Raw genomic sequence first — 26384 nt, forward strand, 5'->3', positions numbered from 1 at the left:
AAATTCTTCCCTGTGAGGGTGGGGAGGCCCTGGCACAGGGTGCCCAGAGAAGCTGTGGCTGCCCCTGGATCCCTGGAAGTGTCCCAGGCCAGGTTGGAGGGACTTGGAGCACCCTGGTCTAGTGGAAGGTGTCCCTGCCCATGGTAGGAGGATGGAACAAGGTGAGCTTTAAAGTCACTTCCAACCCAAACAATTCTGTGGTTTTAGGATTCTATCTAGTTGTCCATCAATGACAAATCATCCCCTGTCAATGAGCCCTAAAGGTGAAATTTTGCTTAGGTCTGGGAGAAATGGTTCTGTGGGCTGAAAAGTGCAAAATGATGGAGAGCACAACCTGCTGGGGCTGGGCAGAGCCTGGGACAAACTCCCCGATGCATGAAGGGGCACCCGGACTTACCCTTGACAATCCTGTACCACACTCTCCCATTAATGCCTTCGTCCGCATCAGTGGCTTTCACCTTCATGAGAAAAGCAGAGGAGGAGAGGTGAAGGGCAGAGAATTCCAGACTAGGACTAGTCCTCCCGCCCTGCCAAAGCTGGACATCCTGCTCCTCCAGCTGAGCTGAGGAGCTTACCAAATACAATCCCAAGTAAGTTACTCTCCCCTCATCACCCGACAGCAGGGATAGCGGGCTTTGGAGTGCTCGGCTGCCACCTTAGCTGCTAAATTGAGGTGGGAGCTGAGCCTGAGGACCACACCACAAATCCCACGGGTCTGTGTGCTGGAGGAATGCCTCCATCAACCCTGCATTCCAACGCTTGTCCCAGTGGCAATGCCACCAGGGATGGAGCCTTGCCGGGATAATTCGAGCTGGGCAGGGGGAGCTGCTCCCGTGTCTGGTGGGCACGAAGCATCCTGGTGAGTCACCCAAGCAGCAGCACATGGAAAAATTAGCAAAGGAAACGTGAATGCAACCAGCTTAGTGTGGTGCACTCAGCACTGAGCTGAGTCCTCCTGAGCCCCCGAGCAGGGGTGGGAGCACCCCTTGGTTGCGATGCACTGCAGAGTTCTGGCATGGACTATGTCTGCCATTCGCCCCAGGAAAACCAAGGCACGGGTCCCCTCTGGTGTCACTGAACAAGACTGCAGTGCTTGCCCTAAAGCCCCAGCCAGCAGTTGGCAGCTGGGAAGCAGGACCTGGCGGTGACCAGCAGGGCCAGGGCTTCCAGTCCAGCTGGCACCGAGCCGCTGCATCTTCTCTCAGCAAAACCCACTCCCCACAAAGCGCCCAAAGCTCGACTGCAGCGTGGCCGCTCGCGAGTCACCAGGGTGAGGGTGTGGGGAATGCCTGAGCCTTTATTCACTGCCTGCTTCCCTCTGCAAGGCATCTTCTGCCTCATCTTCTTCCTACAATTTTATCCAGCAGGTTTTTTTTCTGCAGAAAACTTGTGCTGGAAGGAGGAGAGGTTGCTGCAAAGGATGCACGTGCAGTGGGAAGAGTGAGGGCTTTCACCCCCGCCCCACACAACACTCACAGGAGTCAGAGATGCTCCTCTGCGGTTTTGAGATACCTTGAACTGCTCTTGCTCCCCTCCACCAAGCCCCCCTGCATCAGCAGAAAACCTGGAAAATACTGACTTCTATCTGGATTTCTCATTCCTGTGCCCACACATGCTGTTTTCCTCTGCCCCAGACCAGTTCCTATCTTGCTTGTGGCTTACTCCACGTTTCACCATGGACCCAGGCACCTCCCTTTCACAGTGCGGAGCTCTCCCTCCCAAACCATCTCTTTCACCCGCTGGGCTCCCTGAGGCAGAGCTGGGCTGTCTCCTCTCCTGTGGGATGGATGGACCCCACAGCAGCAGGCAAGCGATGCCCAGGCAGACCAGCTGCCTTGGCATGGCACAGGAAAAAGCTATCATGTAGCCAGAGGAGGAAAAACAAAGGGATGGGAGGCAAACCTCTGCAGCTTTTTGTGACATTCCTTGCCCCACTATGCCCAGGAGAATGCATTTCAGGATGAGCCAATTGCACCTTGCAAACACCCCTTGGGCCATCCTCTTCCCAGCTCACCCCAAGCATGAAGCTCTGGTCCATAAACTAGGTGATATGAGTCAGCCCAGGCATTTGTTTTTTATTAAAAATCAGTAGTTTGCATTAAAGCAACATGTGCTCCTGCCACCCTGCAGCCTAAGGAAAGCACGGCTGCTGCTGGTTTGACCCGCTGTGGTCCCAAAGGAAAGGTGGTACTTTGACAGACTGTCCCAAAGTCGGGACAACAATGGCACTGGAGTGCAAGCAGTGGGAGAAAAGCTCTTTCTGCTGCAGGTGGAAGGCACCATGTGCAGCTGAGCTGAGCTCCAGCCTATTTTATCCCTCTGCTATAGAGTGGGCTGCAGGCACAGCCAGCCTGTCACAGCCCCCTTTCAACCCCCCTCCAAGCTACTGGAAAGGTGTCAGAAAAGGATGAGGAGGGGCAATAAAACAATGGGGGGAAAGTAGATTTTCTGGGAAAAGGGGGGGCAGGCATGTGGAGGGCAGGTGCCACCCCTCCCATCACAGGGGGCTCAGCCCACGACCATTCAGTCATCCTACAGGGACAAATCCTGGGGAAACACATCCCAGGGGGCTCAACCCCCAGCAAGGGACACAGCTCTGGGGCACCGCAGCGCTGGCAAAGCCCGGGAAGGGGCTCAGGGCCCCTCGGCTTTGGTCGCTCAGGCTGTCCCCAGCCTGGTGCCACCTCTGTCCCACCCTCCCCAAAGGGAGGAGGGGGCTGGCAGCCGGCAGAGCGCCGAGGGAGAGGCGGCAAGGCGGGAGTGCGGGAGGCAGAGCCCGGGCTCGGCCGGCTGGTGAGAGGTAGGGAGCCCAAACCCCGCGGCAAAGCCGCTGTCGGCCCCTTAGGTCACCCCAAGGGGTGAGACGGAGCCCCCCGGCTGCAGAGCTGCTGCCCTCAGCCTGGGGAAAGGGCTGAAAGTGGGTGGGGATGCAAAGTTTGCGTGGGCGTGAGGTCAGGCATCCATTCCCAGTCGCGTTGCTCTGTCTCTCCCAAGGAAGGGAGAGAGGGAAAGCCCTGTGGATGCAGCTCCGCCATTTAACAGTGAGGGTGACAGGGAGCAGCAGCACTCGGAGCCCTCTGCTCCTGGAACCCAACCATCTGGGTCAGGAAGCCGGGTGTTTCGTACTGTCCAGCATTTCCTCCTCCTGCAGGTGGGTGGAAAGACTTAGTACTTTGGGAAAAGCTAGGGAGCTTCAGGAAAAGTGTTGCTAAGCAAGATAGGGAGGGGTATGAGAGCTGCTTTTCATGGGAGCTGTGTCACAGGCAGTGCCTGAAAACAGCCTTTTCTATGCGGGAGTTTGAAGAAAGGGAGGGAGAGCATATGGAAAAACTCCTGCCAAACTAGGCAGCCGGGCCAGGCCAGGGAGCAGTGCCTGGTTCTGGGCAGAATAACCTTCTCTGCTGCTTATGCATGAGAATCATTTTTTCTTCTTCCTTTCCACCTTTCTCAGGGACATTTTACCTTTTGCAATTTCTCTTTTTCCCCTCTGATCCTCATCTGCTTCGTGGCCAGTGCTGGGTCCCAAGTGCTCATGGGGATGTGTCATGTTTGGAGCTGATCAGGCACGGATGTCCCTTCTGGAGGGCATTTCCAGGGTGGGCAAATCTCTTATTAACCCGCCAGGGTGAAGAATATGGGGCCTGGGTGGGAGAGTGATGCTGGGATGGGGCAATGCTGTGAAAGCCCAGACCTTCCCTGAACGCCCAGCTCTGCCAGCTGAGCTGGGTGTGAGGAGAAGCTGGATGGGAAGCAAGAGGAGAACAGAGCATGGCTGGAAAAGCCTGGGAAAACACCAGTGTGATCCCTCCTGATGGGTTTCTACGGAACACTGTCAAGTGAATTTAAAAGACAAACTCTGCAGCCATGACCGAGGGAGCAAGAACAGCCTGAAGGAATTGTCCACGCCTCTTGGCTGGCTCTTAAGGAACAACATAAAGTCACCAAGCTGAACACACGCAGTCCGTAAATGCCAGCATTAAGGTAGCCGTGGAAACCTTGATTCAGGCTGCCTTTGGTGTGGAACACACTGCAGCCCTGCCTGCTGGTTTCTGTGCCTGGACAGCACAGAGGAGCTTGTCCATGGAGCAGGGGGTCCTTGGGATTGCTGCTTTGCTCCCAAAGCTGAGGGGAAGGGATGGAGCTAGTTAAGGATAAAAAAATACTTTTGAGGTGAAGAGAGGGGAAAACCTCACTTTGGAGGAGGTGACAAGAAGCCCAGTCCCTGGGACTGCCTGCAATACACACAGGGATTCACCCTCTCAAACACTGACCCAGTTGTTTTTGCACTTCCCATTTTCCAGGCACAGACCTGGCTCAGACCCATGGAAACAGCACCATCTCCCCAAAGACTCCCAAGCTATGAGCAGGTTAATACAACCTTAGTGATTAAAACCATGCCACTGATGTCTTTTCTCCACTTTTTGGAATGTTTTATGGTGACTGTTTGGCTGCTGCCTTACACACACCTTGTGTGTGTGACTTTGGCATGGCGGCTGCAAGAGCAGACCCAGAGACCCTGGCAGTCCCTGCAGCCCTCCCTTTCCCCTCCTAAGATCTTAGTTTTAGATTGGCTCAATCCAAATCCAAGTTTACCAGGAGATTGCCCAGCCACAGAGAAGTTACACAGCTCTCCCACATCTCTGCAGGAAAGTCACCATAATAAAGCTTTACCTCCAGCGTACGGAGTGGAGCACCAAGGGCATTGCAGAGGGTTGGCACAAACAGGATTTCCCCAGCCTTCATCTCTTTATCTCCATCTGGAGAGATGCCAGCCTCTGGCACAGCCTGTCTGTGCCTGGGGGGGTGCATGTGAGCAAAAAAATGGGTGCAAGCTGCTCTTGGGAGGATTGACCCAGCAGTGAAAGGAGAGGACAGTCTCCACCAGGTGTTAGGTTAGAGCTCTCACTGCTGACACTTTGGGAAGCTGGTTTGCATCACCTGTGACATGTCTGAGCCTGAAAGCAGGTCAGCAAAACGCCTGACATGAGGATTTTTGGCACAAGCAGGGTGAGGGTGTTACACTTCACCCCTGCAAAACAATAAAGACAGTGCTAGTACAATACCACAGCTTGTACAATACTACAGCTTATCGGGGTACAGGCTCAACCAACTATCCAATTTCTTTGGGGGAATAATCACAAAACCCCCAAATGACAGCCAATTCAACAAGCCCACATTTCTGGGGAATAGAGAAGAACCAAACCTCAGCAGCCTGGGGGGAGGATTTTGAACTTTCTGTAGTACATGAATATTTATTTCTTCCAGAAAATCTTCATGCAACATGTGTGTGCTCCCTGAAGGTGTCCTCCCAGGGGCCATGGTACCACATGTAAATAGCGGTAGATTTCTTTGCCAGGTGGTTTTGCACTTCACTTCAGGGTGATACTTTGCAGGTGTCAATGCCACCACCTCTGTGCTTTGCCTCCTGGCAAAGCAGATGGAGACCTCCTGTCCCCCTGTGTCACTGAAAACATGGCTGGGAGAATCCTGGACATCAAGGCATGACAAGCATCCATCAGTTTAACCAGAGGGTGGCTGGCTGTCCAGCTTCCACGGGGTAATCACCTGTGCCACTTCTCTGTATCACCTTGCACTGCAGGGAAGATGAGCACAGCGGACGCTGGCAACGGGACCTCTCCCACCCGGCCTCTCCTTAGGCTTCTGGTTTCCACCACGGAGCCGGTCCCACCCAGTGCTGCATCCCCTGAGGTGACAGACTGGATGCCCATCATCGTCGGGCTCACCTGCATCTTCCTTGTCCTGGCCACCTTCCTCATCTTTGTCACCCTCTGCAAGCCAGCGGCTCTGGGCCGGTCCCTCTCTGGCCCCCAGGAGTGCCTGCCCCACCACCCCATGGATGCCAGCGAGCCCCAGCTGAGGCTCTGGAAGCATCTGGGCTCCCGGAGGTGCTCCATCAGCAGCTTCAGGAGGAGCCAGCTAGTGTCTCAGAGCCAGCTTGCCTGTCCCAGAAGCTTCTCCACCAGCCAGGACTGGGACATCATGGAGTCCACCAAAATGTGATCTTGCCCTGCTACTCATTCCCAAGCTTTTGGCTCAGTTCCCTTCTCAAGCATCCCTTGGTATCCTGGGCAATGCGGCAGAGACCCTTTGAGCAACTCATTTCCAGGCAGTGGCTCTGTGAGGAGACAGGAGGTTTTGCAATGTCAGGTTCCCAAATGCTTTCCAGGTTACTGCTTCCTGCCAGGGAAAGTGGAGGCATCCAAACTACACCCAGGCACACCCACCACCGGGCAGTCCAAAAAGATCCTGCTGCTTCATTTTTTTTGGAAAACATTATGCAAGTTGTGCTCCACCTGAACAAACAGCCTGCAAGGGAGCGGGAGAAACCTGGCTACCTAAAGAGAGGCATCCCAGAGCAAACCTGCTCCATAAAAAGCAATCCTCAGTGGAGACTTCCCCACAAGCTGTACTCCAGAGCAGGTGGAAGGAGGCTCGTGTCCCCACGTGCTGCCTGGTCCCTGTCACGCCCCTCCCCACACAGTCAGCTGTGGGTTGCTGTGGTCAGTGCATTCCCATTCCTGCTGTCTGGCCCTGGTCTGCCTGGTTGAGGGAGAAAGGGATGGGGAAACATACAGAAATCCTCCTGCTGCCCTGGGGATGTGGGGATGCACTTGAAGGGAGAGACCTTCTGTACAAATGGTTCACACTGAAGGTGTAAATTAAACTAAAGCCAAGTGATGGCTCATTTCTGTTTCTCTTTGATGTTGTTCTGTGCAAAACCAACTTCCTCCAAATACCTCCCCTCCTTTGCCACGGACTTCCAAGGACATCCCCCTCTTTTGGGAAGGTTCTAAGAACAGGCACTTTGATGCCACTCAGACTCAAGTTCCCTCCATCCTTCGATTTGCCAAATCGGCTCAGTTTTAGGAGTCCCATGCAAGGGACACACCTCCATCCTGGGATTGCAGGCTGATGCCTGATCCCAGAGACATCATGTACACCGTGCCACGGCACAACAGGTGATGGATGAGGAACCACAGGATTCCTTGGGGACCGGCTGCCCCAGCAGACACAGGGCTCCCCGCAAACCTTTGTTGCAGGAGGCAAAAGGCTCCTTTCTTCTCTGCCGGTGACTCATCCTGCCTGCCACAGCCAGGGACAAAGCCGCCCCTTTCCCTGTGCCGGGAGAGGTATTGAAGGCAGGAGGAGCCTTCCCAGGGCCCTCTGCAAAGAGCCTTTGGTGCCCGCTCCAGAAGAGCCCTGGGTTTGAAGGGATGCTGGAAGGCCCCAGAGCCCGTGTGAATGCCCACATTCATTCGGAGCTCACTGAGCCATTCAGCTCTGCCCACTGCTCCCTCAAAGAGGAACAAAAATGAAAGCAAAGTCCAAATGCTTTTCTCCCTCTCCAAGGGTTTTCCCCCCCTCGCCGAGCATCTCTTTGCAGGCACTCTTCTCCCTCCCTATGGAGATCTCTGTTTGGGAGGAGGGAGAACGCAGAGAGGTAGCCAAAGTGGCCTCGCCAGCACAGGGTTTGGCTCTTCTCCTCTCACCCCCTGCAGAAAAGGGGTGAATTCCTTAATTTTTCCTTGTTCTTTGCTGCCTTCTCCCTGGCACTCACAGCCTGGACTAGCAGAGGAGTGGATGAGCGAGAGCACATCTCTCCCTGCCCCGGGGGAACAGACCACTGACAGAGAGAGACAATCTCTGTCCTGGGCTTCCAGCAGCTCACGGTCAGGGCACAGTTAGTGGGGGACTCCAATCTCCCAGCCCAGGGTCCCAGGGGAAGAGCCACATGCCTGCACTATGCTGCTGGCAGCTGGGATGTCCTCGGGAACACTGACTTCATAGCTGCTCTGCAGGAAGATGGGTCTGTTGTCGTTGACATCCAGGACAGTCACGTACACGGTGGCAGTCCCGGTGCGCCGGTTCCCGGTGGGGCCATTGTCTGCAGGGAGAGAAAGGTGAGGGAGGGAGGTTCAGTCACCTCCTCCTTGCACAGGTGGTGCTCAGCCCATGGCTGCTGAAATAACAGGATCAAGATTTCTAAACCAAAACACTTCATCTTTTTGCAGCTTTCAAATCCTACATTGAACCATGGGTTTTTAGGGGTTTTTTTCCCTTCCTATTCCAAAAGAAAAAGGAAAAGCCAAACCACCCCAAGCTCTCCCATGGAGCCAAGTGAGGCTGGAAGTGCAACTAGTCATTATAGAGGATTTGCAATTCCATATACCAAGTGAAGGGACTGCTGGAGGCCAAGGATTTGGGAGATGAAGACAGCCTGATGAGTTTTCCGTAGCTGCAGCTCAGCTCACAGTCAAAGAGCACCCGGATGGGTTGATGTTCAGTTGACAAGGACATGGCAGCACAGCTCTTGGATTTGCCAGGAAGGATGAGGCACTGGGAAGCATGGATTTTTCAACACGCCTGTTTTGCAGGGAGCGCTAAACCCACCCATCTGGAGGCTGTGGGATCTGGGAAAACACAGGCAGTGTGATCCCCATTGGAGGGGCAGAACAGACCCTGTGGCCCTTGGGATCCAGTCCTGTGTGCCTAGGCAGTGCGGCATCCCTGCACAGCCCCTGTGGCACCTGCAATGCTGTGCCCCCAACATTTCTGTCCAGGCCACTTATTTCTCCTTTCAAAAGGGATATCCAAGTCATCTGTGAACAGGCACATCATTATAAAGCTCTGGGGATGACAGCCAAGCTGAGTTTGGCACACGGGCCCTCTGCCTGTGCCAGGAGGCTCAGGGTCAATCAGCAGCCACAGAGCCAAGGGCTGGCATGGCATGAGGGGAACAATGCTGTGGCATTGGCATTTTTGGGTGGAGGGCTGCCCTGGACAGTGTGGAGCCTCTCAGGAACAGGAGGCCTTGCCTTCCCCAGGTGAAAGGGAGAGCCCTGGGGCTGGGCAAACTTGAGAGGTGAATATCCCATCTGCAAGAGTCATGACGGAACCAGGACATATTAATTCACGTGGGCTGTGTAATGTTAACACCAAGCACAGGCTCAGGTTTGTAGAGTACCTTGGAGGTTGCTGCCCCTCTGACACACCTGCAAGGGAGCTTGACACGTGCACGGCCACCACATGTGGCTGTGTGGCACTTTCCCACAGGATCCCTGGGAAATCCTTACCGATGGCCTCTAGGATCAGTGTGTAGGATGCCACGGTCTCCCTGTCCAGACTCACGACTGTCCTGACCACCCCGTCCCTGAAGCCGACGCTGAATTTGCCATCCTGGTTCCCACCTGCAGCAAAGGACAAATAGAATAGAAACTTGGAATGGTTTGGGTTGGGAGGGACCTTAAAGGTCATCTTGTTCCAACACCCTGCCATGGGCAGGGACACCTTTCACTAGACCAGGTTGCTCCAAGCCCTATCTAACCTGACCTTTAACACTTCCAGGGATGAAGCATCCACAACTTCCCTGGGCAGCTTGTTCCACCCTTTCAGTGAAGAAATTTTTCCCAATATCTAATCTGAACGTTCCCTGGTGCAACTTGAGACCATTTCCTTGGATTCTGCAGCCTGGGCATGGCATCAGCCCAGCTGTGCAAGGATAGTTTTGTGTCTTATCCCGGGCAGAGCACCTTTCCCTCTGCCTCACGGCACAGGAAAAATCCAATGGCCCTAGGAAAAGCTGAATCATGTAAGAGCCAGACAATTTTCTGAATGCTTTGGAAGCAAACTGGGGTATCTTTGCATGTGAGCTGTGGTACCTGTGGGACAACATACCCCGTTTCACATGGGGAGAGGTCGGAGGGGCCATGACATGAAACACCAGGCTGCTATTGTGGGAAAAATTACTTTCTGGTGACCCTTCTGTTTTTACCCTCTTCCTGAGGGCTCAATGTGCAGTTTGCAAGTCAAACAGTGGCCAGGGGATTCCCCAGCCTCCTGCTGCAGGTGCTGCAGCTGCGGAGTGAGCTGGACACTGCCCAGGTGGCACTGCTGCCCACCCAACCCCACCTGCCCATGGGGATACAAAAATGCCCCAAAATTCCATTTATGGCTTCCAACCATAAACACTCGTGAATGCCACCCCAGCCCTTGCTCCCTAGCTGTGTTCTGCACATCCTCATGCTTTTATAGGGATGCTGGGCGTCAGCAGAGTGGTCAGCACGGTGGGGAGCCAAGCGGGGTTGTTCAGCAGAGGGCGATGCCAGACAAGGTTTGGAGGGGCTGGGAAAGGCAGCGCTGACACCCTGCCCAAGGTCTGGGGCAGCCTGTGCCTTCCTGCACCCAAAGCTCCCGTTCTGCATGGGGCTCTCACCTGTGATGAAGTAGCTGAGCTCAGCGTTCAGCCCGACGTCGGCATCCGTGCAGTTGAGCCGGACCACTTTGAAATCCCGGGCCACGTTCTCGGGCAGGGACACGTTGTAGATGGCTGGGAAGAAGGTGGGGTTCTCGTCGTTCACGTCCAGAACTGAAAAGGAGGAGCAGAGCTAAGTGTCCTGCCAGGGCTGCCCCTCCTGCAGACGCCAGGCTGATTCTGCTGTGCTCCCAAACCTCCTGCCTCCTGCTCTCAGCATCCCAGGGAATGCTCTGCCTGACTCTCCCTGCCATTTGTGCAGTGAGGGTGCCACCAGAGTGGCTGTAGGCTGTATTTTGTTGTCTCTGATACACACAGATCACACTCCTCACAGCCAAAAAACCATTACATCACTGAAAATTCAAGTTAGTATTTTCACCAAGCCTGTTTCCATCCCTATTCAAAGGAAAATCTGGGGCTTAAATATAAGCTCAGTATTTCCTGGGGCATGGCAGAGAGCTCTGAAGGTATAGGACCAAGAACTTCTTTTCCAAACTCAGGCCTGAGGACAATCCAGGGTCAGTTTATTTCCAGATGACACTTATCCTTTTTCAGCACTAGGCTTGCATGAAGCCAGTAAATAGCAAGGCATTAAATTAAAGACAGGCCATGCAATAAGGCTCCAGCTCTGAACTGGGATTGCGTGGGCTGTCCAGACACGCAGCTGATGGGAATCACATGCTGAAGCAAAAGAAAAAGCAACACTGGGGATGGGGGAATGCAGAAAAAACAACAGAGAATTTGGGGGCCCTGCCAGAAACACCACGTTTTCCCCATCTCTGCAGTGTGTTGATAGCAGACACAAAGCCTGTGGGGATGGGAGCCATCCCTATGTCCTGTTGTTCACAAAGCCAGACAGGATCCTGTTTTCAGGCCTCAGTGTGTCTCTCACAGAAACTGCATTTCCTGCAGTGAGGTGTCCTTGTCACTGAGGGACCGGAGGGCTCTCGGTGCACCCACCTTTGACAGTGAGGGTGCTGGTGGAGCTCTTGGCGGGCGCGCCGGTATCGCTGGCCACCACCCGCAGGTAATACTCAGGGATCCTCTCCCTGTCCAGCACGGCCGTGGAGGTGACCAGCCCACTGGTGCTGTTGATGAGGAAATCCATGCGGGGCATCCCCACCTGCATGCGGTATGACACCTGCCCGTTGGGGCCCTCGTCCAGGTCGATGGCCACTACCTGGTGGGGAGAGCACCCTGATCATCTCCTGGCAATGGAAGTCACGGTACATAAACCCCAAGTGCCTTTGTCCCCAGGGATGCTGGGATGAAATGGCCCTCCCTGCTGGGAGTGAGCCCATGGAGTAAAGATGCACAACCCCTTCTGCATCCCCCCAGTTCCATTGCTAGAGGATGGCAAAGAGGAGGAGATGGAGAGGATGGAGAAGAGGGAGAGGAGGGAGAGGATGCACGGCTAGCCCGCTTTGCAGAAGCAATGGCAGTGACAGCAGCAGCTCCCAGCGTGAGGAATGGCAGCAACGGGACACGCTCACCTGGAAGACAGAGGAGCCTGCGGGAAGGCCCTCGGCAATCTCAGCAACAAAGGGCAGGTTCTGGAAAGTGGGGTCATTGTCATTCAGGTCCAGCAGGTTGACAAAAACTGTGGCACTGCTGGTGGCTCTCAGGGGTGGCCTCCCACCTGCAGAGGAATGGGGTCTCAAGGTTAACACTTGAGGTGCTTCCACCCGTTTCTCCTAAAAAGGAGCCCTCACCCCCTATGCAGACAGTAGTGCAGGATGGGGTGATGGCCCTGATTTGTCATGGATGATCTGCCAGTAATGGACAATTAGACAGAATCCTGGAATGGTTTGGGTTGGAAGGGACCTTACAGATAATCTACTTCCAACCCTCTGCCATGGGCAGGGACACCTTCCACTGGACCAGGTTGCTCAGGGCCCCGTCCAACCTGGGCTGGGACACTTTCAGGGATGGGGCAGACACAGCTTCTCTGGTCTGGGCACCCTGTTCCACCACCTTCTGAGTAAAGAATTTCCTCCCAACATCTAATCTCAAGCTCTCCTCTTTTGGTTTAAAACCGTTCCCCTTTGTCCTACCACTATCTGAAAATAAAAAACTATCTTCATATATCTACCTTTTTTCCTAAGAAGTTCCCCTGGTGTACTATTTCCAGAGAAAAACCCATCAGCTCTGCTTCCCTCACCTGCTCAATTGATTTTCTGGGATGCCAATGGAGCAAGGCTGATGGGAGGGAGAGTTCCTGCCTCCCAGACTTATTGTCAGGGTTGCTACATGAATGACTGCACTCACGTTTTGAGGGGTTTCTGGTTTGTTTTAACAGCAGGTTTAAAGCTACTCCCATTTGTTAACGTCAGAAACACGCTCAAAACAGGAGAACAGAAAATAGAAGAGACACTGTCATAAAGGCAAAATCAGGCTGGGGAAGTGAAAACAATCAGTGTGGGATGGAAGCTTACAGTCAGTGACAGACACCACGATCCTGCGCATGAGCTGGGCCTCCTGGGCATTGGGATTCTCCCGGTCCAGCAGCACGCCCGTGGTGCGGATCTTGCCCGTGGTGCTGTTGAGGCTGTAGAACTTGTTGGGGGGCCGGATGCTGTACACCACCGTGCCATTCTCCCCCAGGTCCGGGTCAACAGCCACCACCTGCCAAGGGGGAACAGCACAAAATTACAGCAGAGTGCTGGGAATTAATTCCTGCGGGCAGTCCCTCCAGAGATTCGCCCGTGTTAAGCTTGGCCTCCCTGCACCAGCAGAAGCAAGAAGTTCTCCCTCCATCCAGTTCTGTATTTCCATGATATTTGTAGGGATTTTGCACCCTCAAGACCTCTGCTGTGATGTTAAATCTCCCCAAAACTGGCCTGTGAGCACAGGAGGTAATGGCATGGCAAGACACAAACATGCAGCAATCAAACTGGATTTTCCTTCTTTTGAATAAAACCAGCTAAGAAACGAGGACCCTTCAGAAAAATAAAATAAATAGGACAAAGAGGCCAACTGAGGAACTTGTGCTGCCACATCAGGGATGCTGAGAATAATTCCTTGGTGGAGTTCTCCTCCATGCCAGATATTCTGTGCTTTATTGTTCTCCCTGTGATGTTTTTAATTACAGGGGACATTTACATTAAAAAAACACCCCGATTTCATTGCCCTCATAACTTCCCCAGCTCCCGCTGCTTGTCCTGCAGCTGAATTTACATCAGATCGGTGACAAAATAATTATTTTCCCAGCAACTAATTGGGATGACAAAGGCAAGATGACTTCAAGCTGGCGCTGAGCAGCAGGGCTGAAGTAGACAAAACCACTGTGCTCTGGCTCAGGCAGCACTGCCAGACCCTTCTCCTCCTTCAAAAATCTCTCTTTTTTTTTTGCAGCCTTCCTTCTTATATGATTTTGTGGATTCTCTTCACTTTTCCCTCATTTATTTTCCATTTTGTTCCCATCATTTTTCTCTCGGTGTGATGGAATAGAAGCCTCCCCCCCTCCTTCTCTTTTATTTCACCAGAGGGACTTGAAAGGCTGTAAATCAAAGTCTTTCAGAGAGGTCCTTGAAGGAGGTCGCAGGCGAGGCTAAGAAAAGGAGGATTTGGCCAAAATCCACACAATTTGGAGAGGAAAAAAAATATCCCAGCAGGGAGAAGGAACACAGGGGATGGTCAGCAGCAGGGAGGCTCAGGAGTAAGCTTGTAAATGGAATTCTGCAAGGTGGTGCTGGACTGAAGGTGACACAGGTGACACCAGTTAGGAGGTGACACCCATCTGGAGGTGACCCCCTGCTCCAGCCAATCCTTTCGTACAGCCATCACCTTGCCTCACACATACCGTGGTGACGTCTGAGTTGGGGGGAGTCATTTCCACCAGGTTAATGAAGTATGGCTCATCCTTCCAGGTGGGGTAGTTGTCATTGATGTCCAGCAGTGTGATGTTCACCTGTGAGAGTGCAAGGAAGCAAAGCTGCTTCAGGAGGTACAGCTTCCTGAGGTGTGGAATGTCCCCTGGATGTACCCAACACGTGTTTCAGGCCATGCCCGAGTCACCATCCCTCAAGGGATTTAAAAGATGTGAAGCTGTGGCACTTGGGGACACAGGTTAGTGCTGGGCTTGGCAGCGCTGAGGGAATGGCTGGACCTGATCATCTTAGAAACCTTTTCCAACCTAAATTATTCCAGGGTTTTGTGATTCTGTGTTCACCCTCCAGAGAGAAACCTTGCAAAAAATCAACATCCTGAAACTTCACAGCCAAGGCTCCCTGGCATAGCCAAACTGGGTTTTGCTCCTGTGTACCTATCAGAGTTAAGAACTACCACATGGCACAAGGTGTGTCTTCAAGCAGCTCCTTCACGGGAAGGGGAATGAAAATCAGTGGGAATGTGGCAGGAAAGGAAGGAAAAATCTGACTGACTGGCAAAAAGCAACAGAAAAAAAAAGAATAAATGAGAAAGCAGGAGAGAGTATGGTAACAGGGAGTGGGAGGTGTGAAGACAAGAGCAGGGGCAAGGATGGTGCCCTGAAGTGTTACCTGTCTTCATTTCCAGTGTGACAAATGGCACCTCAGTGACAGCAGTGAGCCTGTGGGATGCATTCTGCTACCTGGGAGTCTCTCACCTCCTCACAGCACTCGTTTCACCCCAGCCTGCAGGTGTCTGAGGGAAGCAGGGGGTCCCAGTGGAGCTTTTCCTGGGATCTTCTCTGCTCCCAAGCCACTGTGTCCCGCTGTCACACCAGGCTGAGCTGCTGGTGCCACCCCGTGGTAGAAGAGGCCACTCTGGACACCACAGTCTCCAGGGACAAGCCAAGGCAGCACGGTGGTCCCTGAGGAAGGTTGCTGACCCCCGCTACTCTGAGCAGCCCAGGTGCTTTACATCACCTGGGGACCTTGCAAGGTCCCTGAATGGATGTTTACTCCCGATCAAAAATGATTATTTTGAGTGCCAGGTGTATATCCCAAGGACAAACTTACTCAGCTCCCCTCATCTCACTGAGTTTTAATATTCTTTAACATTTTAGGAATCAGGAGTCATTTTTTTCTCCCCTTGTTTTGCCTTTTAACAAGGCTGTTAGGAGAACATAATCCCATCTGGAGCCCCAGAGGAGATGTCAGCATTCCACAGGCCATGCTGGTGCCCGGCCAAGGCCATCACATGTCTCTGGGAGGCTCCATAGGGAGCTTCCAGTCTGCTACCACAGACCGCCTGATGGTCCTTGGCAGGAGAGACAATTACTTTAGGGATATTCCTCAGCACAACCACAAATTTTTCTGCATCGCCCTGTGTTGTGTGGGACATCTCTCCTGCAACCCAACCAAGCATCCCAGGAGCAGGAGAACCCAAATGGTATGAAATGTCCAAAGAAATGTGATGCCATGAATGGTGAGAGAATCATGGAATAGTTAAGGTTGGAAAAGACCTTTAAGATCATCAAGTCCATCAGGGATGGATCCTTGGCTTTTGACCTCCTGATACTTCTGAAGAGTTTTACAAATGCTTTGCCAACAATGGGGTTCCCTGAGGCCTACAAAGGGCAAGGCAAAGCACGAGGCTTCAACCTGCAGCTCCACCAGAACCTTCCCAGGAGCACAGGCATTCCAGACCGGCTGGAAACCCCTGACCCAGGCAGCACGTGAACAGACTAAGAAATAACTAAGCGTACTGGCAGGCTCTCCAAGTAAGCCCCTTCTCAAAAGGAACAAAGGGAGCTGAACAAAGAGAGCTGTTCTGCAGGTGAAATAGGACTCATTACCACATCCACAGGCTCTGGAAAGTCAAGTGGCTCCTGTGTGACTGGTTTTCCAGGAAAGCAAGCTGATTTCAAGGTCTACACCACCTTGAAATTGTTGGTCCTTGTGAGCAGCAACGGGGGTAGCGCAGAGGGCAGGGACCATTGTGTGCTCTTCGCACAGGGAAAATGAAACACTGCAGCTCTCCACAATCCCGGCACCAGTGGCTTGAGGAGATGGAAATTCCTCCCACACTCACCATAGCAATGCCTGTCTTCTGATGGTGCCCCACGCCTCCATCCACTGCCCGGACTATGAGGATGTACTCAGATTTGGCCTCCCGGTCTAGCAAAGATGTTGTTGTGATTTCTCCTGCAGCCACAGGAGATGACAAGGTTAAAAAAGAAACACTTAAAACCAATGTCAGGACAGTCCACAAATGGGCCCTTTTTTAAATTCAAATAGATGGACCTTGGCAGCTTCTTAACTAACAGGAACCTTCATGGCCAAGCCTTTTCTTAGGCTCGAGAGCTGAGTTGCCATGGATGCCTCTGCTGAAGCTCCCAGGGTGACTGAGCAAGTGGTGGTGGCTGAAATCTGGTGAACCGCCTAAATCGTGGGTCTCCTAAGTAGGCTGACTGGAGGAGACGAGGGAAGGGTGGGGGTGGAAAAGGGAGCTGAAAGGAAAAGGGCAGAGCATGTCCAGAGGCTCACCTGAGCGAGCATTGATCCGAAAGTGCGAGGAGCCTTCCAGGGAGTAGATGATCGACTCCTGCCCGTACTCCCTGGACCGGTCCATGTCCGTGGCATTGAGAAACAGCACTGTGGCTCCTTGGGGAAGGCAGAAATGACAACTGGGATGAGCCAGAACTGCCCTGTGCCCCCACAGTGCTCCTGCAGATCTCCCAGCCAAGGGGTCCCTTCTCCTGCACACGCACAGTGTGGCCAAACTCCCAGACTCCACAGCTATGAGACTTTATCAGGCTTTATTGGCCCAAAAAGGGCCAATCACCCACCCCACTCTGGCTGTAAAATACCCAGGGCCCTCCTGGGAGCCCAGAAAAGGCGAAGGGGTGTGCCCTGTACCTGCCATAATGTCCTCCATGATGGTTATCACATAGGAGGCCTTGCTGAACATGGGGGGATTGTCATTTTCATCCTGAAGCAAAGAGAAGGTCGAGAGGCTGGTTGGGAAAAAGGCAAAATGGTCAAGTAGCTGCAAAAGTCTGGTATGGGGATGGTCCTGGGCATCTGCATCTTAAGGTGTGACCAGTTCATGATGCCAGTGAGGGGAAGGTGGCCCTGGGGGGAAGGCACGGGGCACTGAGCACAGGGTTTCGCTGTAGAGGCAGCTGAGGTTGAGGTGAGATGATTGATTGTCAGTGACTCTGCTGAGCCCTGCAGCGGGGATGGTACCGACTACTCCACCACCTCATCACCCAGCACAGGGCTGAGGAACCACTACCACTGACAGAGGAGCATCTTCTGAGCTGCTCCTGACTCTACCACAAGCCTGGGAAGCCTCAGGCACCACATGAAGCACCACAGCATCATGCATAGATCTGTTCCTCCCTCCCTGCAGTACAGGGGTGGCTTAGTGTTCCAGGTCATCCTGGCCACAAGGCCATGAGACAAATTGGACCAGGGGAGCTGCTGAGCTTTGGATGCCTTCCCTCCAGAGGAGGAATGCTGTGGGTGTTTGCAGAGAGGGCAGCCGCAGCATTTTTGAGGGGGAAGCTGCATCCTGATGTTCTCCCTCCAAGCCTGTCTCTGCCAGTGACCATGGCCATCTTGGAGAAACCAAGTAGGAGCAATTGCTTGAAACATCCCTCAAAACAGATTTTGGACTGGTTTAAAGCTCCCTCCAGGGGGCTTTAAATGCTGTTTAAACATTGTTAAGAATCTTCCCTAAATGAACCAAACCCAACTGCCTATGGAGGGAAGAACAGAGCTGCCAGGCCATCAAAACACTGTTACGGACCTTCCCATTTCCCTGGGGCTGCTCTGGAAACGTTTTCTACCTTGAGACCACTGATGGACCTCAGCTGCTCCTGCTGCCACCGAACTTGAGATTTGAAGCAATTTCACGTGCCAACGATGCCCATCGTGCTGCAATTAAATTGCCAGCCCCTCCTTTCCCTTCTGGAAGCAGGTGGTCTTTAATCAGCTTTTGCGTCACTCAGCTTTCCCAGCGCCTCCTCTGAGGGTAATGAGGAAATTGCTGCCTGTCCCAGTGATGTCCTCACCATCCCTCCTCCTCCTCCTCCTCCCAGGGATGGGTGGGGGTCATCCAGGGCAAACCGAGGAGGCCTGGGCAGGTTAGAGGCAATGGAGAGGTTGAGTGTGCATCCACATGCAGCTGGATGGGGCTGAGCTGTGCTGTGCTCCAGCTGGGTGGACACGAGCCAGAGCAGATGCTGTGTTGTGTCATTAATGTTCCTGAGATCATCAGGCCATGCTCAGCAAGGCCACGGCCCGGCAAGCATGGTCCCAAGGACCCGGGGTTTGCTTCTGGCTGGCTCTCCATCTGGCCTGAGCTGGACTGCACCTGCCTTCTACTTGAGAAGGACATTTCCCACTTCAGCAACAGGAGCTCCAAAGCTCCCCAGGGCACCTGCAGCAATGTCAGACAGAATCCAGCACTCTTCCACTCCCACAAAAGAGGTTACTCACCTAACCAGCTAAAACCAGCTTCCTGTGTCCTCCTGACCCTCAGCCTTCCTCCCTACAACCTCACCCTCAGACAGCCATTGTATCATAGAATTTTAGAATGGACTGGGTTGGACGGGACCTTAAATCTCACCTTGTTCCAACCCTCTGCCGTGGGCAGGGACACCTTCCACTATCCCAGGGTGCTCAGGGTCCCATCCAACCTGGCCTTGAACACTTCCAGGGACGGGGCAGCCACAGCTTCTCTGGGCACCCTGTGCCAGGGCCTCCCCACACTCCAGGGAAGACTTTCTTCCTAATATCCAACCTAAACCTCCCCTCTCCTCCAGTTTGAAGCTGATTCCCCTTGTCCTATCACTCCCCGCCGTCTCCAAGGATGCTGAGAGTGGCAGATGCTCACACTAAGCACACAACCCCTCTCCTCCAGGCACAGGCATGCCGTGAGTTGCCGGCTCATCGCTCTGAGCAGGGCGTCAGTGGCAGGGAGTGAGGCAGAAACTTATTAGCGGTGCTATTTCCTGGGATCCTGGCGCGGCGCGCACTATTAGTTCTGACTCGGCGACTCCCTCTACAAAAGCGTATTGTCCCCTAATGGGAAATCTACAAGGCGAGTTTGACTTCTTTATTAAAAACCAACAACCAAAGGATGAAAAAAAATTACCTCCCTCCACACTCGCTCTGGTTCTGCCTTCTCACAGCTCTTGTTCCTCAAGTGCTGTCACAAAACACTTCCCCCTCATTTTCTTCCTAGTCTTTGGCTTTTATTTCTTTTCTTTTGCAGCTGAGAGAAATTCCCTTTGGTTGAGAGTGGGAAAAGTGACAGCTGCTTAAACCCTGCCAGCATACAGACCCAACACGGGGAGATGACCCACTGAAGTGTGGTCTTGAAAAAGAGGTTATTTATGCTGTCAAAAGCACAGTGTGGAAAGGATGTATTTAACCACCACTAATTCCCTGGGCATTACCCTGTTCCCCCTCTCTTGAGCACAGTGAGGGATCTGAAGGAGAGACATGCTCATGGGACTTCATTCCCATCCTAGAGTATCGTTGGCTTTATCTCCTTCACCTTCCCAGACTGACACTGCCATCAGCCCAGCATAGATCCCACAGCTGCGAGACTGACATGTTATCAACCAAACTGTCTCCATCACTGATACCTCCCTCCAGACTTCCTCAAACCACAATGTGCCTCAAAGTGACATGCCGATCTGATCTTCCTGAGGAATGCTGTGATGCTTTGTGTCTCCCAGCAGGAACCCCTCCTCCAGAGGGATTTCCACACCAGTCCTGCTCTGCTCCTCGCCCCGTGGTTAGCTGTGGCATGACACATGCATGACACATATACGAGACATGTGCAATCCACACATCCACATCCATGGGGTGGGATAGTCTTGCTGGGCTATTGAAGAATTAATAGCACTGCTATGGAGCAATTCCAGGGAAACACAAGAGAAATGTCAGGCACTGACTGTACTTACAAACACCTCGATGGTGACGGGGACGGTGCTGTTGAGCGGTGGGTTGCCGGCATCCTTGGCCATCACTGTCAGGTAGATGACCCCGTTGGCTACTTGCTCATAGTCCAGGGGGTGGTTCACGCTGATCACTGGAAGGATGCACAGTGGGGGGGTCAGGGGAGCACTCATGCACTGAGCAGGATGCGGGCATGCTCAGGGGCAGCCCTGTGGTGCCAGGATCAGCACTTACCTCCGTACCCTTCCGACACCATGATGTCGAAGTAGTCACGGAAGGCAGACGCCTGTACGATGCTGTAGGAGATCTGGTTGTTTGGAGGGGAGTCCTCATCAGATGCCTAGGGTGTGAGCAGAGGGAATACATGGGCATGGGAGCTGTGCCAGGGAAAGAGCTGAGGGGATGGGAGCTGCAGGAGACTGGAAAAGTGATGGAGGGAGGTGTGCCCATCAGGGGCCCCGAGGGGGTCTGTACACCAGCCTGCTCTCACCTGCTTCTCTCGTGCAAGAAGGAAACTGATGTGACCTGCTTTGGAAGATATTTGTTAAACCCATCAGAGGCACTGATCATTTTAAATGGACAGAGGGAGGTTTAGATTGGATACTAGGTAGAAATTCTCCCCTGTGAGGGTGGTGAGGCCGTGGCATAGGGTGCCCAAAGAAGCTGTGGCTGCCCCATCCCTGGAAGTGTCCAAGGCCAGGTTGGATGGAGATTGGAGATACCTGATCTTGTGGAAGGTGTTCCTGGCCATGGCAAGGGGTTGGAACTGGCTGAGCTCTAAGGTACCTTGCAACCCAAACCATTCTGTGATTCTATCCCACTCCTGTCTCCCTGCTGCACACCCCAAGCCGAGGAGTCACTCCAGTCCCTCACCCGGAGCCGGACCACCTGGGTGACAGAAGGCTCATTCTCCCGCAGGGCCCCCAGATAGGCCTCCTTCTGGAAGGTGGGGACATTGTCATTGATGTCAAGGATGTTGATCCTGACACGCCCTGTTGTCTCCTCCCCGCCGCCGTCCCGGGCAATGACGGTCAGGGTGTAGCGCTGTGTGGTCTCGAAGTCCAGCCGAGCTGTTAGGAGGATCACACCCGTGTCCTTGTCCAGGGAGAAACTGAGGGGACAGCAAAGGAAGGGCAAAAAGCCTTGGTGACCACACAGTGGAGATGGAGAGGCAGCAGCCTGACAGCGTGAAGTTCACGATGCTTTTCTGAGGGATATTAGGTCCCAGAACACTTTGAAGAGCTCTGCACAGCTGAGCAGTGAGAAACCCTCAGTGCTGCTCCACAGGCAGAGGAAATGGGTGCAGAGGCCCCCAGATCTGTTCTTCTGGGCAGCCCAGGTATATTCCCCAACTTTCCACGACAGGTGTGGCTCCAGGGCTGGCAACTCACTGCGAAACCATTTACTGGTCTCAAGCAATGCTGGCACCTGCAGGTCCCAACTCAGCAAAACAATTAAACATGCTGAGCATCAGGCACGTGCTGAACACACCCCTCTGGGAGACAGCATAGACAGGGGTTCATAGGGCATCTCACAGATAGGACATAACCAGTGCCTTTAAGTGCCCTGTGACTGCCTAGTGAGGTTAGAAGAGGATTTTGGAGGATCAAACTCCTGCCAGTCAGTCACACTTACCGGTCAGGGTCATCACTGAAGAAATAACTGACTTTCCCATATGAGCCCACATCATTGTCAGTTGCCTGGAAAATATAAAAGCTAATTAATAAATGAAGGTATTTATGGAAATGTTGCATTGAACACACGACTGCAGACCTTGTGTGCTGCCATTTATCCCCCAAGAGCCGCAGGGCTGGGGCTGTTTGCGCTCCCCTGCTCATCGCTGACTCCCAGCCTGCTCTAGCTAACAGCCCTCCACCAACATTCCTCAGCATTGCTCCCAAAACCTTTGGCACTGGGAAACATTACACCTACTCATTTTCCTGACACATTAAGCTAACCTGGGAAGCACACCTGAAATAAAGTCTCCATGGATAATTCTTGAGGGCCACCCATCCTGTCCCCATGAAGGCAGAAAGCTGGGACTCCACAGCCACAGCTTGTATCCTTCCCTGTGCATTCTAGAGCTGAGCTGGTTTTGCATGGCCTGGTTTTTGGTAGCGGAGGGGGGGGGGGGGCACAGAGGTGGCTCCTGTGGGAAGCTGCTGGAAGCTTCCACCATGTCCAGCAGAGCCAATACTCTCATCCAGAGATGGCTCTGAAGATGGACACGCTGCTGGCCAAAGCTGGGCCAATTAGAGAGGTTGGTAACGCTTCGGTGATAACAGATTTAAGACTTGACTTCTCTCTCTTCTCTCATTTCTGAGAAGAAAACCTCGGGTGATGAACTGACCAAACCCCCACCCCCTGTTCCCCTGTGCTGTCAGTGGGAAGGAGGGAGGAGTTGGGGGAAAAGGTGTTTTTATGGGCTTTACTTCTCATTACCCTCCTCTGATTTTGTACTCACTTGGTACTTCTAAGTTGAGCCTGTTTTGCCCTAGGAGTGTTTTCTTCCAGTCTTTATCTCACTAATCCTTCATTAATTTTTTTTTTCCCCTTCTCTGCCCAGCTGTAGCAGGGGAGGGTAGGTGAGCAGGTGTCGTGGGTGCCTGGTGTTCAGCCAGTGTCAAACCATGACAAGAGTAGAGAAATAAAAACCTACTGCATTTCAGAATGGCCCCCCAGGCTAAAATACAGATCTGGAAAAGCAAGGAAAGTGATTTCAATCTTGCTTTCCACAAGGACAACCCTTCTGGGGGTGCAGTCTGCTGCATTCCCGTGGATGGAGTGGCTCAGGATGCTGTGGGATGCACCTACTCCACCGGCAGCTGCCAGAGCTGCAGCAGGCTGGTCATGGCTAAATGACCAGCACCTTCTGGGGAAGGTGTTCACAACTCACTGTGTCAGCTCTGGATGAGCAAGGCAAGATTTATTTGTGTTTTAAAGTCTTTGCTCTAATGAATATATGAAATATGCATCAGTGGCGGCAGGAAAAAGGAGCAGAAAATTTTATTTTTAGGTGAGGAAAGTGGAATGCAATACCCAAAATATCCTTTTTCTCCCCCAGTATATTTTCTAAATTGAGTCCTGTCTGGATTAGTTAGAGACCAACAGGTCTGTGAAGAAGCAGGGTCAAAGACACATTTTATGTCCAGATACTGGCAAAAGGCTGTATTTTAGGAGTGGCATGGAACACAGCCTGTTCCTGAAACCTTCCTGATTTATTGATGGCCTTGATTACCCTTGACAGTGGAGTAGGAGCTTGAGCACAGCTTTGCCCCCATGTGCTGCTCACCTGCCACACCACGGGGTGACAGAGAGCAAAAGGCATGAAAAACACATAGGATTATTTAAGTTTTTCTCCCCAAACATTTTCCCAGCCTGAGCAGTGAACTCCTGCTGCTTGACGCCAGCCGAAGGGTGCTCTGGTGGATCCAGCCTTCCAGACCTACTGATTTTGCTGATTTTCCTCTCCACTGCTATGATGTGATTTCCTTTCCGTGGGCATTGGAATTGCATTCAGTAAAATGGAATAAACCTGTGGAAATCTGCCTGGAGAGGTGCCCAGAGACCGAGCAGCACCCACTCCTGGGGGACAAGTCCCTCTGGGGTATGTCTTCCCCCTCAGAGGACATCCATGGAGGTGTTCCGCCCCAGGCAGAGCCTGGCAACTTTTCCGTATGGAAACACCTGGAGAGAAGGGGGGGTCAACCCACCATCTGCCCACCCCAGCCAATTCATACTGGGTTTAATCCCCCATCCTAGCACCTGCCACCAGCTCCTTTTTTGGGTCCTCTCTTCCCAAAATCCTTGAGCGCTTTGAGCACCCTCAGCACTGCCAGCCCTCAACCTCCAGCCAGGATGTCTCCTATCCCTTATTTCTGTGCCCACAACTGCTGTGAATCCCTTGGTCCCATTAATTCCGAAGTGGCTGGTGCGAGAGCAGAGCCCAGAAAAGCATTTTCCATGCACCTGGATGGGCTGGTGATGAGATAATGATTTACAGGGGGTCTGACAGTACCAGAAAGCACGGGCAAAATGAATTCACTTCATTTGGCCCCATACAATTGCACTCCTAAGTGCTTATTGCAGTGACAGACAACACTGGGAAAGTGTAATTTTCTTCTGACGAGAAAAAAAAAAAAAGATAGTGAAGGAGGAAGGTTAAAAGAAGGTTAGTGAGGAGGGAATGGGAGCCCTGGGGAGAGGGGAGCCAGGAGGGTGGCTGGACCACAAGCTGTGAAGACATCGAAAGTGCCAGTGAGGCAAAAAGCCCTTCTCCCAAGGAGCCAGGAGGATGACAGCCTGACTCTGCCCCATCCACCACCTCGCCAGCCGGGCTAATTAATGCCCCTGATTTATACCAGGGGAGGTGGAAGGTGAGGCCGGCTGGATGGCTTTGCTGGCAACTGAACATCATGGAGATAATGCTGGGCAATGGAGCAGGTTAGTTGAGCGTGACAGAGAACATGCAAAAAAAAGCCAAACCATGCACGCTCAGCATATTTAATTTGGGATCTTTGCCTGCTTCTGAATTACCAAGCTTTTTCCCCTCTAAGGGTAAAAAGGATGCTCAGCTGCTCAAGCCCCTGGGGAGGCGACACACACTCGCTTTGCAGAGCGACGCCACGGGCTCCCAGGGAGCACACGCCTGCAGAACACCCCAAGTCCCCCCGAGCTGTCAGCAATCCCTGGGTACCAGCTGTTTTCCTGTGGCTTTTCCCCACCACTGACTGGTTTTCCCTGCCAGCATGCAAGCATCCATTCCCACAGCCCGGGGAGGAAAGGCATCTGGCTGGAAGTTTCTTGGGGTTCCACCTGGAGAAGCAATCAAATGGCTTTTACGGCTCTCCTCTCCTGCCCAGAATATTAAAGCGGGATTTGCCCACTGGAGCCTGCAAAAGGGCAGGATGAAAACGCAGGTCCACATCTGTACTTTTATGAGCTGTCACCACCGCAGACCATTTCTAAAAAATCCCACATTTGTGCAGTTAAACTCTGGGAGAGTGGCAAGAAGAGGAAGCCTGGATAACCCAAAGGATTAATTTACTGAGCTGCAGCACGGCGTGGGCACCCAGCACATGAATCACACAAAAATACCCACAGCCCAGCTCTCCATCCATCTGCATCCCCCAAGCACAAATATTTGGGGTGTCTCCTTTTGTCCCACCAAGGGCCATCACATTCACCCTTCCCCACCCGCAGGCCGGCAGAGCCGGAGACAAAAGCAAGGAGCTGGCGAGCGGTTCTGCTCTCGTGGGCAAATCTGCAGGAAAGGGCATGTCGTCCAATTTGTTCGGGAAACAATAGCAATGTTTGACATGTCATCAGGATTGATGGAGCAGAAATTTACATGGGAGAATTCCGTTTTAAACAGCTCCATGGAGCTTCACCCGGTAATGGTTTAGACATTCATCATCCGCCAGACCCACTCAACGACTCCTTAAACTGCCGGAGATTAACTCTACTCACAGCAGCTTCAGGGAGCACGGCAGGAGGAGTCGGCAAGGGCTTAAAGAACCAAGAAGAGCCCTTCGAGGTGGCTCAGATCCCCCACGGAGCCCCTGGGATGGCAGTCCTCCCCCCAAAACTGTCAGACGGGGATGAACAGCTAGAAGTTGGTTGCAGGGGTGAGCAGAGTGCATTGGAATGATGATCAGGGCTGCCAGGTCCTGCCTGGCTGAATAGCCAAACCCTTCCCACCTTTCCCTCAGCACGGTGCTGCCGGAGCAGGTCCCAGCTCTGTTTGTTCTCCTTTGCCCTCTTTGTTTTCCCTCCCTCACATGCACAAAGCAGGAAATAAAAATTGATGGGGAACAAATTGCTTTGGCCAGGAGCTCTCTGCTTAAAAGAGTCGTGGCAGGAAAGCAATTACAGGACGTCAAAAAGCTGTCAGGGTACCAGAGTGACCGGGCAGAGCCTCGTCCCTGCCTGCTCCTCTGGCTTGCTCCAACAAGATGCCTAGGGCTTGGGAAAGCAAACAGAAGGAGGATTCCCATATGCTTCCTAGCTTTTTTCGGTTTTCTAGGAAAGTGAGGCAGATGCAGTTGCTGCTTGGGGCTGACTGGGCAGCCACGGGCTGCTCAGACTGGTACAAGAATTCCAAGGTGGGGAGCCATGCCCTGGCATCCTACTGATTTTTGGAGCCACCAAAACCTGCATGTGTTAACTAGGCAGCCATCCAAACATCCCTTCCTCAAGGCAACCTTCAGGTCCCAGGGGAATAACAGCTAATTGCTGGGAGCCCTGGGATTGGGATTTGATTTGCGATTTGG

General features: G+C 52.9%; 2 protein-coding genes and 1 long non-coding RNA gene across 19 annotated transcripts in view; 2 read left to right on the forward strand and 1 right to left on the reverse strand.

Annotated features, from left to right (window-relative positions):
* CDH23 (cadherin related 23) overlaps positions 1 to 26384 on the reverse strand; it is a 182306-nt gene that overhangs the window by 39681 nt on the left and 116241 nt on the right. For 10 of the 13 annotated variants that reach the window (XM_048310984.1, XM_048310985.1, XM_048310987.1 and 7 more), the window contains 15 exons: positions 21748 to 21812; positions 20986 to 21223; positions 20347 to 20452; positions 20118 to 20245; positions 17056 to 17128; positions 16684 to 16800; positions 16229 to 16341; positions 14076 to 14183; positions 12709 to 12898; positions 11767 to 11912; positions 11234 to 11453; positions 10235 to 10387; positions 9096 to 9209; positions 7758 to 7906; positions 398 to 458 (listed from right to left, as the gene is read on the reverse strand). In XM_048310984.1, coding sequence (XP_048166941.1) covers positions 398 to 458; positions 7758 to 7906; positions 9096 to 9209; positions 10235 to 10387; positions 11234 to 11453; positions 11767 to 11912; positions 12709 to 12898; positions 14076 to 14183; positions 16229 to 16341; positions 16684 to 16800; positions 17056 to 17128; positions 20118 to 20245; positions 20347 to 20452; positions 20986 to 21223; positions 21748 to 21812 — 1981 coding nt within the window. Of the gene's footprint in view, positions 1 to 397; positions 459 to 7757; positions 7907 to 9095; positions 9210 to 10234; positions 10388 to 11233; positions 11454 to 11766; positions 11913 to 12708; positions 12899 to 14075; positions 14184 to 16228; positions 16342 to 16683; positions 16801 to 17055; positions 17129 to 20117; positions 20246 to 20346; positions 20453 to 20985; positions 21224 to 21747; positions 21813 to 26384 lie in introns of those variants that run through there. The other 3 variants (XM_048310991.1, XM_048310995.1, XM_048310996.1) reach the window with 3 other exon arrangements.
* LOC125329284 lies at positions 109 to 24663 on the forward strand. Its single transcript, XR_007205119.1, has 4 exons — positions 109 to 200; positions 12217 to 12224; positions 15577 to 15586; positions 24653 to 24663. It is a non-coding gene; the product is annotated as an uncharacterized LOC125329284 (long non-coding RNA).
* C8H10orf105 (chromosome 8 C10orf105 homolog) overlaps positions 2624 to 26384 on the forward strand; it is a 43060-nt gene continuing 19299 nt past the window's right edge. For 2 of the 5 annotated variants that reach the window (XR_007205117.1, XR_007205118.1), the window contains exons 1-2: positions 2636 to 2800; positions 19421 to 19534. Coding sequence is in view for 3 of the 5 variants with exons in the window: in XM_048311016.1 (XP_048166973.1) it covers positions 5605 to 6021 (417 nt within the window). In the remaining 2 variants the exon portion in view is untranslated. Of the gene's footprint in view, positions 2801 to 2832; positions 3152 to 5393; positions 6707 to 19420; positions 19535 to 26384 lie in introns of those variants that run through there. The other 3 variants (XM_048311016.1, XM_048311015.1, XM_048311017.1) reach the window with 3 other exon arrangements.

Source organism: Corvus hawaiiensis, chromosome 8, assembly GCF_020740725.1.
Source record: "Corvus hawaiiensis isolate bCorHaw1 chromosome 8, bCorHaw1.pri.cur, whole genome shotgun sequence".
Taxonomy (NCBI): domain Eukaryota; kingdom Metazoa; phylum Chordata; class Aves; order Passeriformes; family Corvidae; genus Corvus; species Corvus hawaiiensis.